The 16,372-nt window shown below is 49.3% G+C and overlaps 1 protein-coding gene across 2 annotated transcripts; it reads right to left on the bottom strand.

Moving 5' to 3' along the window:
• Positions 1-845: 845 nt before the first annotated feature.
• Positions 846-4,815, bottom strand: C6H1orf216 (chromosome 6 C1orf216 homolog). 2 transcript variants are annotated; one of them, XM_021201013.2, is made up of 2 exons: positions 4,647-4,815; positions 846-2,521 (listed from the first exon to the last, which is right to left on the bottom strand). In XM_021201013.2, the coding sequence occupies exon 2, from the start codon at positions 2,514-2,516 to the stop codon at positions 1,824-1,826; it is 693 nt and encodes a 230-aa protein (XP_021056672.1). In that variant the 5' UTR covers positions 2,517-2,521; positions 4,647-4,815; the 3' UTR covers positions 846-1,823. The 2 variants fall into 2 exon arrangements, with proteins under 2 accessions (XP_021056672.1, XP_021056673.1); XM_021201014.2 differs by having other exon boundaries at positions 846-2,516.
• Positions 4,816-16,372: the final 11,557 nt, after the last annotated feature.

Below are 16,372 nucleotides of genomic sequence, written 5' to 3'. Positions count from 1 at the left end.
ATCCTAAGAGCTTCAGGAGGCTGGACTGACCCTGTCCTCTGAAGGCTGAGTTCTGGCTCCTCCAGACAGTCCGATTCAGAAAAAAATGAACCAAACCAATTGAACATTCACTGCTGCTAAAGTGAGGTAGGCAGAGGAGGGAAGAGGTGAAGAGAAGGGAGGTCCCACAACTCCCCGTGGCCTTGGTGCATCTGGTCTATGACCTGCATGCTTATATGCTCAGTCCCATTCAAAAGACTTTTTTTTTTTTCTTTTAACGATTTATTTATTTATTTAATGTGAGTACACTTTCGCTGTCTTCAGACACACCAGAAGAGGGCATCAGATCCCACTGCAGATAGTTGTGAACCATCATGTGGTTGCTGGGAATTGAACTCAGGACCTCTGGAAGAGCAGTCAGTGCTCCTAACCTCCAAGCCATCTTGCCAGCCCCCATTCAAAAGACTTAACTCAGTATGCCTTTCAGCCTCACCTCACAGTAGAGCAAGATGGTGTGTTTTGGAATTCTCCTGTTCTTCACAGAGTTCTGCCAGAGTCATTCTCTCCCACCCCCACCTCCCATGGAGCCAGACAGGGTTTAAAACAACCCTCCCTTCCTCCCTTCCTTCCTTCCTCCCTTCCTCCCTTCCTTCCTTCCTCCCTTCCTTCCTTCCTTCCTTCCTTCCTTCCTTCCTTCCTTCCTTCCTTCCTTCCTTCCTTCCTTCCTTCCTTCCTTCCTTCCTTCCTTCCTCCCTCCCTCCCTCCCTCCCTCTCCCCCTCTTTCTTTTTTGTTTTTGTTTTGTTTGGGTTTCTATGTGTAGCCTGGCTGTCCTTGAACTTCACTCTGTAGCCCAGGCTGTTCTGGAACTCAGAGATCCAGTTGCCTCAGCCTCTTGAGTGCTGGGATTAAAGATGTGCACCATCAGAGCCCAGCTAAGAAGACAGTTTCTTATATCTTTCTTTATCTCCACTCCCTCTTCTGCCGCAGCCTCCACCACTGTGTCAGTTCCCTCCCTTGATACCAATTCTCCACAAACTGTCCTATGCATAGGAAGGCCAGCGTGGCCAATAAATCTCTGAACTGGGGCTACGTGTGCAGCTCAGTGGTAGGACATTTGTCTAGCATGCACTGGGCTCTGGGCTCAATCCCTTGTACTGTAATAAGCCAAATAAACAAAAAAAGCAACCACCCCAAATTAAAAAAAAAAAAAAATTCTTACAAACAAGCCAACATTAGGGCCAGTGGTATTAGAGCAAGGATGGAGGGGAAGGGATAGGAAAGGTAGCCTGGGAAACTGCAGGAGAACAGGTCAGCCACAGCCCTCAGATGTATGACCGTGTGAGAGTTTTCTTTCTCCAGGAAGCTGTGAGGAGAGACTCAGCAAATAAGGCTGGGGTAGACTTTGGGAACACAGGAGATGGGTGGATGCCCTGCAGGTGCAATTAAACATATATTTACACACACCTGCCCTTAAGTCTCTGCAAATACACGTTCCTAGCACGTGCTTCCTACGCCAGCACTGGAACGTGTAAGTCTCAACACACAGAGGTTCATTCACACCCAACACAAACCTGTACATATAAACTGATACAAATGCATATATATCTTCTGCTTCTACATTCAAGAATACATATACACATTCCTGGGTACCTAGCCACACATGCATACATAAACACACATGCTTTACATACCTGCTTACATGCTAGCATATAGATATTCACTTATGCTTACTTGCATACATGCCAGCTAATACTCGCATACTTCCTTGTGCATAACCACACAAAAGCCTGCAAATACACACCCTTGTGTACACACCCTTATGCACACACCCTTGTGCACACCCTTAGCCCTGGTCCTGGTGCCTGCAAGGTGCTTCCCTCTGTTGTAGACAACGGATAAGCTCCTTACGGTTGTCTAGGATGGTGTCAAAGCTCTCTTGCAGTCGGGCCTGCTGGTCGACCAACTGGTGCTGCAGAGCCCGGATCCACTGGAGCAGCGCCAAGCGCCGGTACATCACCAAATGCACGTGGTGTTTCTCCTTTTCCTGTTCTTTGTAGCGCTCCTGAGCCTGCAGTTGCTGCACGGCCTGGGCCACGGAGGGCAGAAGGGGATCCAGAGGGCTCGGACCTCGAGGGGTGCCGCAGACAGGCTCTGGACTGCTGCTGAAGCTGTCGATGCTCAAGGAACTGCTGGCATAGCCAATGTCCTCCAGAGGAGAGCAGACACTGCTGGCACCACTCAACTTCTCTGGCTCAGCACCAGGGATCTCCGCACCCTCTGGGGGACTGCGGACTCTGGCCTCAGGGAGCCCGGTGGCTTGGAAGACCTGGTAATCAGAGGGTGACTCAGAGGAGCTCCTTATCAGAATGGGATCCACTTTGCCTGGCACACCATGCCAGTTCTTATTGGCATCCTTCGCACTCTCCACAAAGTTGGAGTTATTGTCTGGTTGGAGGTCTGGCTGACATACTCCAGGAGGCAGGCTCCCCAGGTACTGGGCCCCCTCTGCTAGTCCTGGCTGGATGGCAGCGAACATCTGGACTGTGAAGGAAAAGAAGGAGTCACAGCAGGACAGGATGGAATGGCAACCTGGAGCCCAGGAACCTTGCCCTGGCGTCCCTTCCTTCTCTTTGATTATTTTGTCTGTCTCCCTCACAGGGTTTTCCCTTTAAGGCTGACCGTCTCTTTATTCTACAAACTTCTCCCAAGGTCACTTCATCCTGTTATAGCTTCAAGAACCATCCCGTGTAGGTAACTCTCAGATCTGTGTCCAGCCTAGATTCAACCCCTACTCAACCCTGGGACCTACCCACCAGTTCTTCAGCTTCTACACATCCAGACAGCTCTCCTTTCAGAGTCCTCTGACAGGACAGCTCTGCAATCTGAAGCCATGCCTAGGAGCACCCTGGATTACTGACCTTCCCGCCTTGACCACTTCACTGTCCACATTTTGACAAACTCTCCTTTGGCTCTGGCCACAGCCTTTCCACTGACCCTCCTCCAATTAGAAATAGAAATTCAAAGCTGGGCGTGGTGGCGCACGCCTTTAATCCCAGCACTTGGGAGGCAGAGGCAGGCAGATTTCTGAGTTCGAGGCCAGCCTGGTCTACAAAGTGAGTTCCTGGACAGCCAGGGCTATACAGAGAAACCCTGTCTCGAAAAACCAAAATAAATAAATAAATAAATAAAATAATAAAATTATATATATATATATATATATGCTGGAGAGATGGCTCAGCAGTTAAGACCTCTGGTTGCTCTTCCAGAGGACCCATGTCCCATCCCCTGCACCCAAGTCAGATGGTTTACAACTGTCAGCATCGATAGCTTCACACCAGCCCCACCCCTCTGGCCTCTCTGTTCACCCACATGCATGTGTGCATACATACACAGGCACACACACAGATATGCTAATTATTTTTTTAAAAGATGTCCAGTTAAATAACAACAAATAATACTTGTAAAAGGAACATATGTCTACATCTATACAGATGTATAGATATAGACAGGTATATTTCATAAGACCACAGAAAACCACAAACATTTCCATGGCGTCTCATAGCAGTAGCAAAATTACAGTTATGAAATAGGAACAAATGCTGAACGGTGGTGGCGCATGCCTTTAATCCCAGCACTCGGGAGGCAGAGGCAGGTGGATCTCATGAGATCAAGACCAGCCTGGTCTACAGAGTGAGTTCCAGGACAGCCAGGGCTACACAGAGAAACCCTGTCTAAAAAACTAAAAAAAAAAAAAACAAACCCAAACAAACAAAAAAAGACGTATCAACAAAACTAATTTTCTGGTTGAGGGTCACCACAACATGAGGAAAAGGTTAAGAAGCTCTGCTCTAGTGCATGCCCAGCGATGACATGTCAGTAATCACCTGCAGAGTAAGAGGGGCTGCCGTGGGATTCCCTTACATAGGAAGACCCAGTAATAACCAGAAGGCGGCTACTGCAGAGGACCCAGGGCTTGAAGAGCTGGTCTCTTTCTCCACCTCCACACTAAGGAACCCCTGTCTCCTGAACCCACAATGACAAGCCTCTCTTGCAAGCCCACCAGTGCTCCTGGTACATGCTCACCGCACCCAGTTTGCGCCATCCGGATCCCTCTCTTTCTTCCCTAGTAATTACTTTTGAGTTTGAACTGACAAGAGGGTCTACTGACCACATTTCTATGACTGGAAGAACTGAGGCCTCATGAGTGAGTCTTACTATTAAGTCAATCAAGCCAGCCCTCTAGGGTGACAGCGACCCTCCCCACATGCAGCAATGGGTAGAAGTCATGAAGAGAGACTGAGGTTGGCACAGATGTTTCATTCCTTTGGTTTGTGAGAAAAGGTCTGAAGACACCCTCCCTCCCCCCAACTCTCTCTCCCTCTCCCTCTCTCTCTTAAAATCTGTCCTAAATCTGGCCACAAAGGAAGCTGGGGTGGGGTGGGGCTAAGGATCCAGGTTCAAACAGTCAGTGAAATGAGAGCAGACATCCTAAGAGCAGGATTTTCCCAAGTTAACCCACAGTGTAGGGGGATGGGGGCGGCTGTAGCATGGGGATTGGCGGACTCGCGGTGGACAGAGCACTGTGACCCTAATCTCTGCAGAGGCAGCTCCCTAACCCGCTTTCCGGCGGCTGGGCCCCAAGCCCTCCATCAGGGCCCGGACTCACGGCCTAGAGGCGCCCGCTCCTGCGGGGCTTGCTACGGTCCCTCGGGTCCTGCTCGCTGCAGGGGGCGGGGGTGTCCTGGACCTGCGCGTGCACGCGTGGTGGCGCGGCTGCTTGGTCCCGGCACAGCGCCCCCAGCCCCAGCCCGGGCTGCGGAGTCCAGCGGCGTCTGCGCGGCTGGGCGGAGCGGCCTGACTCACGTGGGCCGGTTCGGTTCTCCGCGCAGGAACTGCCTCCTCCCGCGTCTTGACCCGAGAGCCTTCTAAGTCCGGTGTCATCCCCTAACCACCCTGGCCAGGCGCCACGGATCCATCGGTTCTCGTTGCTGCAGACATGGCGACGAAATGCCTCCTTCCTGGGTTTCCCAAGGGCTCGGCAATTGGCGAGGCCGTGGTGCGGGTCTGGTCCTGCGGCAGCTGGGCATCTTTTCTGCCGAGAATTGTCTGTTCATCCCCATTTACTCTATTTTAGGATCTTTGAGCACCTTTCTGACTTCTAGACCTGTTTTTTAAAAGACCCCTTCGCTGTACTGTACCTATTTGATTAAATGCACTTAGTGACCGCTATGAGGATTTTATTGTTTGTTGTTTTGAAACAGAGTCTCATTATGTAGCCCTGGCTGCCCTGGAAAGCACTGTGTAGACCAGGCTGGCTTCCAGTTGCACAATGAGATCCGCCTGCCTCTGCCTCCCAAGTGCTGGGATTAAAGGCGTGTTCCATCACCGCCAGCCAGTTTTCTTTAAGATTTTATTTTTTATTTATGTATTTGTGTTTCTCTCTCCCCCTGCCCCCCCTCACCTCCCCATGTATGTAACTAAGAAGGAACCCACTCCAGGTAAGTCACAGTTCAGACTACGGCTGCAGCAATCATATTTCCTGTCACATGGAAGAAGCCAGTCTATGGGCCAGGAGAAAACAATACTGACTCACAGGAGCTCAAAGACACATGGGCTGACTAACGTCCCAGCTTCTGCTTTCCTGAGTTCCGAGTTCGGAACTGAAGCATCAGAGGGAGGCGAGATTCGGAAGATTCTCAAAGGCCCTCTTCAAGGCAGTGGGGTGATGTAAGGGGTTGCTGGGGCAACAGCTTCTTCAGTGAAGCTGCCTGCTAGTTGTGTTGGGAGCTCCGGGGATGCAGAGGTGACAGTGGCCACCCCGGCTGGATTCAGGTGCCTTTGACCTAGCTGCCGTTGAGCTATCGTTTGGCACTGTGAGTGAGCCCCAACCCATAAGCAACCCCAGTCAACTCATTGGTTCACCAAGCTAGACTTTGATGGGACTGCTCCTTCAGTCCGGCATCACTGCCCTCTCTAGTGGGAGTGGTATCTGTTCACGTCTCCCCAGAAGGGGACTGCCTAACTAACCCTCCCTAGGCACTAGCAGCTCATTTGTGCTTGAGAGTCTCCATCAAGACGATAGGTCCTGTAGATTCTGATAGATCCGACATCATGTAGAAGTTGAAAGGGTCTGAAACATAAAGAAACCATCTCTGTCCCTCACTGGAAACGTTCTTCCCTAGACGCCCAAACTTCCTGGCGCACAGAACCTAGAATCTCAGAGACAAGAAGCAAACGTGCAAAGTCTTCAACTGCATACGGTACCGAACCCTTCCACTACATACGTACATATATACGTACATACATACATACATACATACATATATGCATGTATTTTGATTTGGTTTTGTTTTGTTGGGGGTGCTTCCTTCTTTGAGACTGAGTCTCACTGTGTAACATGGTAAACAGATTTATAGATCCAGGCTAGAGAACCTTGCTGTTCTGCTGTTCCTGGAGGAGGACAATTGTTTGTTCCCAGTACCCGTGAGGCAGCATACAACTGGCTGAAGTTCCAGTTCCAGAGGATCAGACCTCTTCTTCTGGCCTCTACATGATCACCATGCAAGCAATCAGTCATACACATAAAATAAAAGTAAATATATCTTTGAAAAAAAAGATTATAGATAGGGGCTGGAGAGCTAGCTCAATAAGAAGAATAAAAGTAAGCTTACTTGTTAATCTTGCAAAGGATCTGGGTTCATTTCCCAGCACCCACACGGGGGACTTGTGATATCCATAACTCCTGTTCTAGGGGATCTGACACTCTCTTCTGGTCTCCACGGGCATCAGGCACATATGTGATGTACATGCTTACACACAGGCAAATACTCATACTCACGAAACAAAATTTTAAAAAGTGTATCAATTATGATTGTTGATTTGAAGACTATATTATACTTTGCATCACAGCCTGGTACAGCTCACTCAATAATTCCATTGTTCTCTGTAGACCAGGCTGACCTTAAATTCGAGATTCTGATACAGCTCCTGGAGTAGCTAGGATGATCGATGTGTGTCACCAGGCCTGGCTTCTATCATCCTATAAAACTAGTTGGACTGAACTTGATGCCATATACCCTTAATCCTAGCACTTTAGAGGCAGAGGCAGAAGCAGATGGATCTCTGTGAGTTCAAGGCCAACCTGGTCCACAGAGCAAGTTCCAGGTCAGCCAGGGCTACACAGTGAGACTCAGTCTCAAAAAAAAGAAGCAACCCCCCCCCAAACAAAACCAAATAAAAAACAAACCCCTGTCAGTTGCTTCCAAATGGCACAGTGACACATAAGCCAAGTTGATTCCAAGAGTGCCAGACAGTGGCCTCTTGGCCAAGGGTGATACCGGCAGGAGACACTCCAGCATTGTATAAATGATGCATACAGCGATTCCGGCTGTTCCATACTTTTCAGAAGCATGGGACGGTGGAGACTGAAAGGTCCAGGAAGCTGTGGCTGTCTGTATCTGGAGACAGAGAAGAAAACTGTTATTCAAGCACCAGCAGCTTCTCCAGTCAGGACACTGGGGGGTCCATCTCCCCAGATATAGAAGTATCTTTGACTGCGTTCACCCATCTCCCTGTATATGCCAGAGACACAGAAACCACACGCTAACCAGGGCTGAGCTGCAGGCCAGGCCACCGTGAAGACCTAGAAAGGAACATCACAAACAATGGCAAACAGGGTGGGGGCCTGGCGCAGCGCATCAAGAGTTTGCTTACCGCACAAGTTTGAGGACCTAAGTTGGGGTCCCCAGCACCCACATAAAAGCCAGGCAATGGCATCATGCACCTGTAGCCATTAGCACGGGGGAGGCAGAGGCGATCCCCAGGGCTCACTGCCTAGTCAGAATGACTGACATCAGATAAGTCCAGGTTCTTGAGAGACTCAAAAAACCAGGTGAAGGTACAGGAGCAGTGGCTCAGCAGGTAAGAGCACTGGCTGTTCTTACAGAGGATTATGATTTGGTTCCCAGAACCCCATGCTGGCTCACAACCATATGTACCTCCAGTTCCAAGGGATCCAAAGCCTTCTAATCACCCAGGCACTAGGTATATGTTCAATGCCTAAGCATAATTACAACCAAGATGCTCATTCACATAAAATAAACCTAAAAAAAAAAAAAAAGATAAGGTATGTACTGGCTAGCTTTGTGTCAACTTGACACAGCTGGAGTTATCACAGAGAAAGGAGCTTTAGTTGAGGAAATGCCTCCAGGAGATCCAGCTGTGGGGCATTTCCTCAATTAGTGATCAAGGGGGAGAGGCCCTTTGTGGGTGGGACCATCTCTGGGCTGGTAGTCTTGGATTCTATAAGAAAGCAGGCTGAGCAAGCCAGGGAAGCAAGCCAGTAAAGAACATCCCTCCATGGCCTCTGCATCAGCTCCTGCTTCCTGACCTGCTTGAGTTCCAGTCCTGCATTCTTTAGTGATCAACAGCAATGTGGAAATGTAAGCTGAATAAACCCTTTCCTCCCCAGCTTGCTTCTTGGTCATGATGTTTGTGCAGGAATAGAAACCCTGACTAAGACAAGGTACAAAGGAACATAGGAAGATATTCAAAGCGTGCATATACAGAGACAAACACACCCACATGGGCACACACAATGCATGCATGCATTAGCTAGGGACAGATGACAGAGGCAAGAGAGTCCAGCAGTAAGTAGCCAGGTTCAGGCCCCAGGGTCTGCGGTATCAGACAAGGAGAAAAGAGGAGAAGAAATTCCCTGGCAACAAGGACAAAGATGAGGGCTCCTAATGGGCAGGTCTCAGAGTCGGTATGCCCAGGAGAAGAGGGGTGGACGGGATCTAAGTCTTTGAGCTTCAGCATCCTGGTCCCTTCCCAGCCATCCACTCACAAGCAGTGCCCAGCCACAAAGTTCTCTTCTCGGCTTAGATACTGCGGTAGGAATTCAGTCAAGCAGTCTCGAAGGGCTCCTCGTTTACAAAGGGAAACAGAGAAGAGAAGACGCCATACTTGGATGGGTCCTGCGGCAGAGCTGCTGGAGAACAGAAAGAGCCCAGGAGAGGGGAGAAAGCTTCCAGAGGCCATCACTGGAGATTGGGCTTCCCTGGATGGAAGTCACCAACACACAGCGGGCCTCGGAGATGGCGTGTCCCGAGGGCACTAAGAAAATGGAGTATCCCAGAGTGGCTGGAACCTGGGGGTGAAGCGGAGGGAGGACATTCGGCTGAAAACTCAGCTCACGATTCAGCCTGGGGCTGCAGGTTGGTAACTGGGGAAGTCCCTAACTTCTTCTTCGCTTCAGAACATTCTAGACATGGAGGATACGCTCCCTGCTTGTGTTCGCTTTCTTCTCTTTTCCTGATATCACCTGTCCACTTCCTCAGGCAGCTTGGGAACTTGGACAAACATTTCAACCTTTTTACAGTAAGTATAAGGCTAATGTACCTTTAGAATAGTTGGAGATAAGTTACTTTTGAACCTTGTTATTTGCGCTTCAAAACATAGGCACAGCACTGAAGGAACTTTGACTTGAGCCCGAGAGCCCCAGGGCAGATCAGAAGGAAGATTCCACCCCAGAATCGGCTGTTCTTAGGAAAGTAAGGTCCAGGGAGCCTGTGACCTAGTTTCGTTCATCCCCTTTCCTCCGCCTCTTAAAGGTAAAGGCCACCTTAGACTACCTTAAAGGGACTGTGTGACTTGGGTTAAAAGGTCGGCTGGCTGTTTTCTCAGACAGGAAATGAGGGTGGCCTACATCTAAAACCAGAAGTTTTACACTTCTTTTTTTTGTTGTTGTTTTGTTTTTGTTTGTTGTCTTAGGGGCAGAAAAACAGTTTTTAGTGTTGGCGAGGGTCCCAGTCAAAAACTCAGGGCCTCTTACGTGCTAGGCAGGGACTCTGTCACTGAGCTGTGGTCCCACCCCTGCTGCTGCAGGCTTCATGGGAGTCACTAAGATGCCTGGGGATCACTCTCTATTTTCTGTGAACAAAAACTTTATTCCTGCTGGGCAGTGGTGGCGCACGCCTTTAAACCCAGCACTTGGGAGGCAGAGGCAGGTAGATTTCTGAGTTCAAGGCCAGCCTGGCCTACAGAGTGAGGTCCAGGACAGCCAGGGCTATACAGAGACACCCTGTCTCAAAAAAAAAAAAAAAAAAAAAAACAAAAAAAACAAATATAAATTTTCCTTTTGTTCTTTTAATCTTTTGGGAAAGGGGCAAGGTCTTGCTATGTAGCCCTAGGAACATAGGAACACACTATGTAGCGCAGGCTGGCTTCAAACTCACCATGTAGGTCAGCTGTTGATTTCTCTGCCCTCAGCAGCTTGTGAGAGGACAAGGAGGAGGCTTTAGTTTTTGTACCTTGTGGGTTTGTTTTCATTTGTTGGGCTGAGGACTGAACTGGGGGGGACATCTTAGATGCCAAACCTCTGAGCCACACATCCATACTAAGGGCAGGTGTCATTCATTCACTCACTCACTCATTCATTCATTCTTGTGGGGAAGGGAATGCAGGCACACATGTGCGTGGGACTTAGAGGACAACTTGCAGGGGAAGCCTGCTCCACTGTGGATTCCGGGGAATGAAATTAGGACCTCAGAGTTGCACAGCAAGATTTTTAAAAACAAACAAACAAACAAAGAATTATTCCATCTTTCCAGCCCCAAGGAAGGTTTTTTTTTGTTGTTGTTGTTGTTTGGGACAGAATTTCTCTGGGTAGCTTTGGCTGTCCTGAATCCAAAGCCTCAGGACAGGTTTTAAAGTTCAGTGGGGCACAGTTTCAAACCCACTACACCACGAGAACCCAGAAAATGGATATTCCTTCTATTCCTACTCCCATACCCCAAAAGAAAAGGAACAAGGTTGCTCAAAACCCTGGAAACGCTCAGTAACACCTTCAAGTAGTGAATGTCTCCTCCCAACACCTTCCAAGAGATCAGAGAAGCCAGATCCGCAGCGGGCTTGTGGAACAGCCCAGCAGGAGTGACTAGATGAGAGAAGCGGAACAGAAGGAGGAATGAGGGAAGGGGGTGCCTGTTCATTCTTCCTAAGCGTGCCCCTTCTGAGCAGCTGCTTCTGTGGGCTCCATAATCCCCTTCCCTCACCCCCACCCCATCCTCTGGCCGCCCACCTCTCCTCCACCCATCCCATTCATCAGTAGGAGGGCATCATATTAGTGCAGCGTTTCAGGGCCTGACAGATCCTTTCTGGGTGCCCCCCACATGTAACCACTTAACCCCGAGCACAAAAGGCCACACTGAATGGGCTTGAAGCCAGCGGCTCGTGCGGAGGGGGAGGTCTCAATAGGATTTGGGGAGCTGGGTGTATAAAGCGCTCTGCTCCAGCAGCCCTCAATGGAGGAGCTGAAGTCAGGCATGTGCCGAGGGGAGGAGCCCGGGCAGCTGCAGCCCGCCCCTGAACAATGATTTATTCATTCTCTTGGCAAGCTCAGAGAAAACAGGCTCCAGGGAACGCGGCCCCACAAATCGCCCTGGGCCTAGGCTAATTCCCACCATCGTCACTGAAGTTCAGAGACCTCACTCCCCACCCCCATAATTCACTGCCTAAAGCTTGATGTTCCTTTTCCCTGCTAGGGAGGCTTCTGGAAGCCCTAGGAGGGGGTGGGATGGGTCAGGCAGGCATCTTCCTTTGAGGGGGCTGCACCCAATCTGGGTCTCCTCAAGTTCCTTCTGGGGCCCATCTCGCAGCCTGTAGAGACCCATGTATACTCCCCTCCTTAAAGTAAAGAAATAAAATTGCAAGGCGCACACGGCGGCTTGGTTTAGAACTGCCTGCACAGGGTAGGGCAGAGGGAGAAGCAGGGTGGTGAGTGGCTTAGTCTAGATGAACTAATAGGTAGTAAGGAAGCGATAAAGGGTCGCTGGGTAATTTGCGTGCTGCTAACCAAAAGTTTTACTCTTGTTGTCCCCACTCTTCTGCCAAGCCACGTTCCTGTAGCGGAATCTCTGGCAACGCTGGGGATTGAGAACCATAATAAAAATAGGTAAGCTCTTGGTAGGCACACCTAGTAATCCTAGCATTTGACAAACCAAGGCGGGAGGATCCTATGTTTGAGGATAGCCCCAGCTCCACGGAAAGAACCAATCCAAAAACAAAAAACAAAAAACAAAACAAAACAAAAGTCAACTTTGTATCCCTTTCATTCCGGAAGGAATTCTACCTGGGAGCCTGTAAGGATGCTAGCCTTGGAGGTCACCAGAAAAGACAGGATTTCAGTGTTGGGGGCGTTGATGGTTAGACAAGTAGTTTCTTTCTTTCTTTTTTTAAAATTATTTTGCCTGCATGTATGCATGTGCCTTATGTGAGTGCCTGATGTTTGGCTATACAGTTGAAACCCCATTTCATAAAATCAAGTACCCTTTGGGTATGGGTCAGAGGAGGGTGTTATGGATGGTTGTGAGCTGCCCTGTGGATGCTGAGAATCAAACCTGGGTCCTCTGTAAGAACATTCAGTGCTCTCAACCACTGAGCCATCTCTCTAGCCCCAAGGTCGGTAGCTTCAAAACCAAAATGCTGACAAGCAAACCTGCCTTCCTGCCTTCATAGCTCATGTCACCAGGGCCAGACATTTAAAAAAAAAAAATCATAATAAATAAAACTAAAAAAAAAAAATCAATAATGTTAGCAGAACAGGAGTGTCAGGTTGATGTGACCATCCTCAGACTGGCCCCTGGGCCTCCGAGCTCCAAGCTTGTAATTACCTTGTCACACAGAAAACAAATCTACGGTGGGCCTTCCCAGTGAGAGGTGGGAGATCCCAGGCAAGGAGGTCGCCCATTTGGGAAGGGGAGGGAAAAGCAGGAAGACTGATTGATGCTCAGTGCTGGAGGTAAAGAGAGCTTGAAACTGACAAGCTAAAGCCTAGAGACTTCAGAAAGTTTTCTTCCTTCAGAAGAAGGGCAGGACACTCTGGGGAGAGGATACAGTGACTAGAATGGGACCCTTTCCTGGAAGCCTCAATGAGGTGATTACTAAGAGGCTGCTGCCCTCTGGTGGCCATAAAGAGAACCATCAACGCCACCAACGCTGAAATCCCATCTTTCCCAGTGACCTCCAAGGCTAACTAACATCTTCACTCACGGGCTCACAGGTTGAATTCCTCAGGAAGGAAGGTGATAGATAAAGAGTGTAGCATTCACTCAGAATGTTTTGTTTGTTTGTTTGTTTTTTTCGAGACAGGGTTTCTCTGTATGGCCCTGGCTGTCTTGGAACTCACTCTGTAGACCATGTTGACCTCGAACTCAGAAATCCGCTTGCCTCTGCCTCTCAAGTGCTGGGATTAAAGGCGTGCGCCACCACTGCCTGGCCACTCAGAATGTTTACTAAGAAGTTCTTTTTGCCTGGCACGGAGTCACCAACCTTTAATCCCGGAACTCAGGGGGTAGAGCCAGGGGTATCTGTAAGAATACGTGCTCTTGGGAGTGGTGAGATGGCTTAGTCGGTAAAAGCACTGACTGCTCTTTGGAAGGTCCCAAGTTCAAATCCCAGCAGCCACGTGGTGGCTCACAACCACCCGTAATGAGATCTGATGCCCTTTTCTGGTGCGTTTGAAGACAGCTACCGTGTATATTACATATAATAATAAATCTTTTTAAAAAATTAAAAAGAATACGTGGTCTACATAGTGAAGCTCTGTCTCAAAAAAGAAAAAAAAAAGTGCCCTTGCCCTTTGGCTGGGAGTGTACCACAGCAGTGTCTCAGCCATGCATGGTAGCGCATGGTGCAAAGCTGTCATCCCAGCACTCAGAGAGCAGAGGAAGGAGGACCAGAAGTTTATAGTAAGTCCCAAGCCAGCCCAGGCGACATGAGACCCTGTATCAAGCACACAAACAGACAACCCCGGTTCCCAGTGAGCTATTGGGCTCAGTATCCGTGAAAACAGGAAAGAAACAGGATCAGGCAGAGGAAGCTGAGTGGTGACATAAGCCTGTGGCAGTCTCAGGTCCCCGCAGGAGCTCAGAGCTTAGAATGGCTCTTCTGAGTTGTCCCTACCTGAGCTGAGCTGTCACCACTGCAAGGGAGTTGTGCTGGAAAGACACCGGCGGGTCTTGCAGGGTGCCCTGTGGCTGAGACAAGTCTCAAAGGGTGGACACAGGAAGCTGTCCTCAGAATGTTCCCAGCAGTAAAGCCTTCAGTGATGGGTTCGCCTCACACACCAGACATGCTCATCACACGTGTTAAATCGACCATAGGTTCAGCTTGAGCTACAAGCTCTGGGCTCCAGGCTCAGTGGGACGGTGTATCAGTCCCAGTTACTGGCCTGCTATGCTCTGAGCCTTGGGACGCTCAGGCGAGCTTAATATTTAGACTGTGAACTCATTCACCATTCACGGAGATTTCCTGGGCCAGGCCTGGAGGCAGACAATTTCCATCTTTTCTATTTAATCCTCACAACTGTGGAGCGAGCATTAAGGCAGATTATTCAGATGAGATCAAGTTATTAAGTGGCTTTCACAGTCCAATGACACTTTAAAAAATGACACTCACAATGGGACAAGTGTTATTTCTGCCGTCAAGGATTCTTCAGGCCACAAGAGGCCTTGGCTCTGTTCTGCCGTGTGTGCCCTCTGAATAGGATGGTTTGAGGTTTGCGGTCAGAGCATAGCCTCGGCTGTAGCCAAGAGCTCTGTTCCACAGGCCCCGGCTTCAGCTCTTTCCTGACGGTGCTGCTTCCCAAAGGTAAGAGAGCCACAGACTGTAAAGCCCTGGCATAAGCCACCGACAGCCGGGAGGAAGCAAGGGTCTGTGTTTCAGAAACCCCTCAGCTCCCTGTATCTCTTGCTGATCTCTCTGTTCTGTAAAAGACAAAGACTGGGGAAAGAAAGCCATCAGCCGCTGCAGTGACAGCCCTGACCTGTTTTCATTCTTGATCAATTAAGCCTTTCTGACCCTGGTAGTGTGCCTCTGTAAAGCCAGAACTTGGGAAGCAGAGGCAGGTGTTCGAGTTTGAGGCTAGCCTGGGCTACACAGGAGACCATCTCAAAAAACAAAACCAGAACCTTACAACACACCCAGGCATCAACACGAAGTAGTTTCGTCATTTTAGTTTAAATTAAGACGAGGGGAGGGATATTATAATTTCTTCCTGAAAATGACTGGAGACACTTACTCCATACTTCTCTCCTCCCCACTACACACCATACACACACACACACACACACACACACACACACACACACACACAGAGTCTTCCCTCCTGGGCTCCCGGAACCTAATTTTTCACGTTTAGAAAACCCAGATGATTTTTGCCTGGGTCCATCTGGTTTTCCAAATAACCTGTCTTTTTGATAAATAACGTAAGTTAAATTAGACAAGACAAACAAAGAGAGGGGCGAACAAACAGCTTTCCCCCCTTCTCTCAGCCTCTGAGAAAAAGAGGGGGCTGAAAAGCCCAAAGCTCAGTGCGGGCCCAACCGGGCCCCAGCACCTTCAACCCCCCTGGACTAAGCCCAGTGCTTCCCCAGCCTGGAGCCAGGGGCAGTTCTGTCATCACCCCACTGCTGGCTTGCTAGACCACCAGTCAAGAAAAAAACCCACCACATGCAGTGTTTCATCTGAACATTAGCAAAGAACCCAAGTGTTCGACCCCAGAGCTTCCTCCAATCACCCTTAGGCTGTGGCTACTTCAGACTCCCTCTTCTCATTATGTACCCCACTGCAGGGAAGGATGAAATCAATACACTGAAAATGAAAAACCTTTAAGGTGAGAGAAGATGGGAAGAAAGAGGGGACCGGCGGGCCACGGGTAAAACTAAGACGCCACAAGGAAGAGACTGCCTTGTTCTCAAAAGGTTGTGAGGCTGACGCCAGCTACACACAAAGCCAGGCCTATTTCCCTGGTTCACTTGAAGAGTCCTGGCATTACCCATAGGCCTCCATTCCTACACCTGTCAATGATTCAGTACAGCACTAACTGTCATTGGCTGCTGGATTAGCCCCATGGGCTGGGAGACTGGAGAGCTTTGCTGAGGTGCGGCTTCCTCTACCCACAGCGCACCCAGGCATCAGCCCTAGCCCCTCCTGAGCCGTGTGCTAGATATGCAGTGTTAAATATGTATAATCATGCCACATTCCATCGTACCTTTAGACCAACCATAACCTGGAGAGCTGCAGAGTTAGTGTCCATGAGCATCCTCCGGTTGCAGGGTAAAGTCTAGAGAATGATTTATCTAAGCTCACACCACTTGTAAGCTCCAGAGTCTCAAGGTCATTTCTGTTACTCCATCCTACACTGGAAAGCTTTGTAAGCAAGCCAGGCATGGTGGCTCACACCCTTATCCTGGCGCTGTGGGGGCTAAGAGAGGAGTGCAGTGAATCTGAAACTAGCCAGCTATATTGGGCTATACTGTTACGTTCTTACCTCAAAAATACAAAAACAGGAGACCTGACAGATGGCTTAGGTAGTTCACAGCCCCCACG

The sequence above is a fragment of the Mus pahari genome, chromosome 6 (assembly GCF_900095145.1).
Source record: "Mus pahari chromosome 6, PAHARI_EIJ_v1.1, whole genome shotgun sequence".
In the NCBI taxonomy this organism is placed as follows: Eukaryota; Metazoa; Chordata; class Mammalia; order Rodentia; family Muridae; genus Mus; species Mus pahari.
This window is presented reverse-complemented; position numbering and strand designations above follow the sequence as displayed.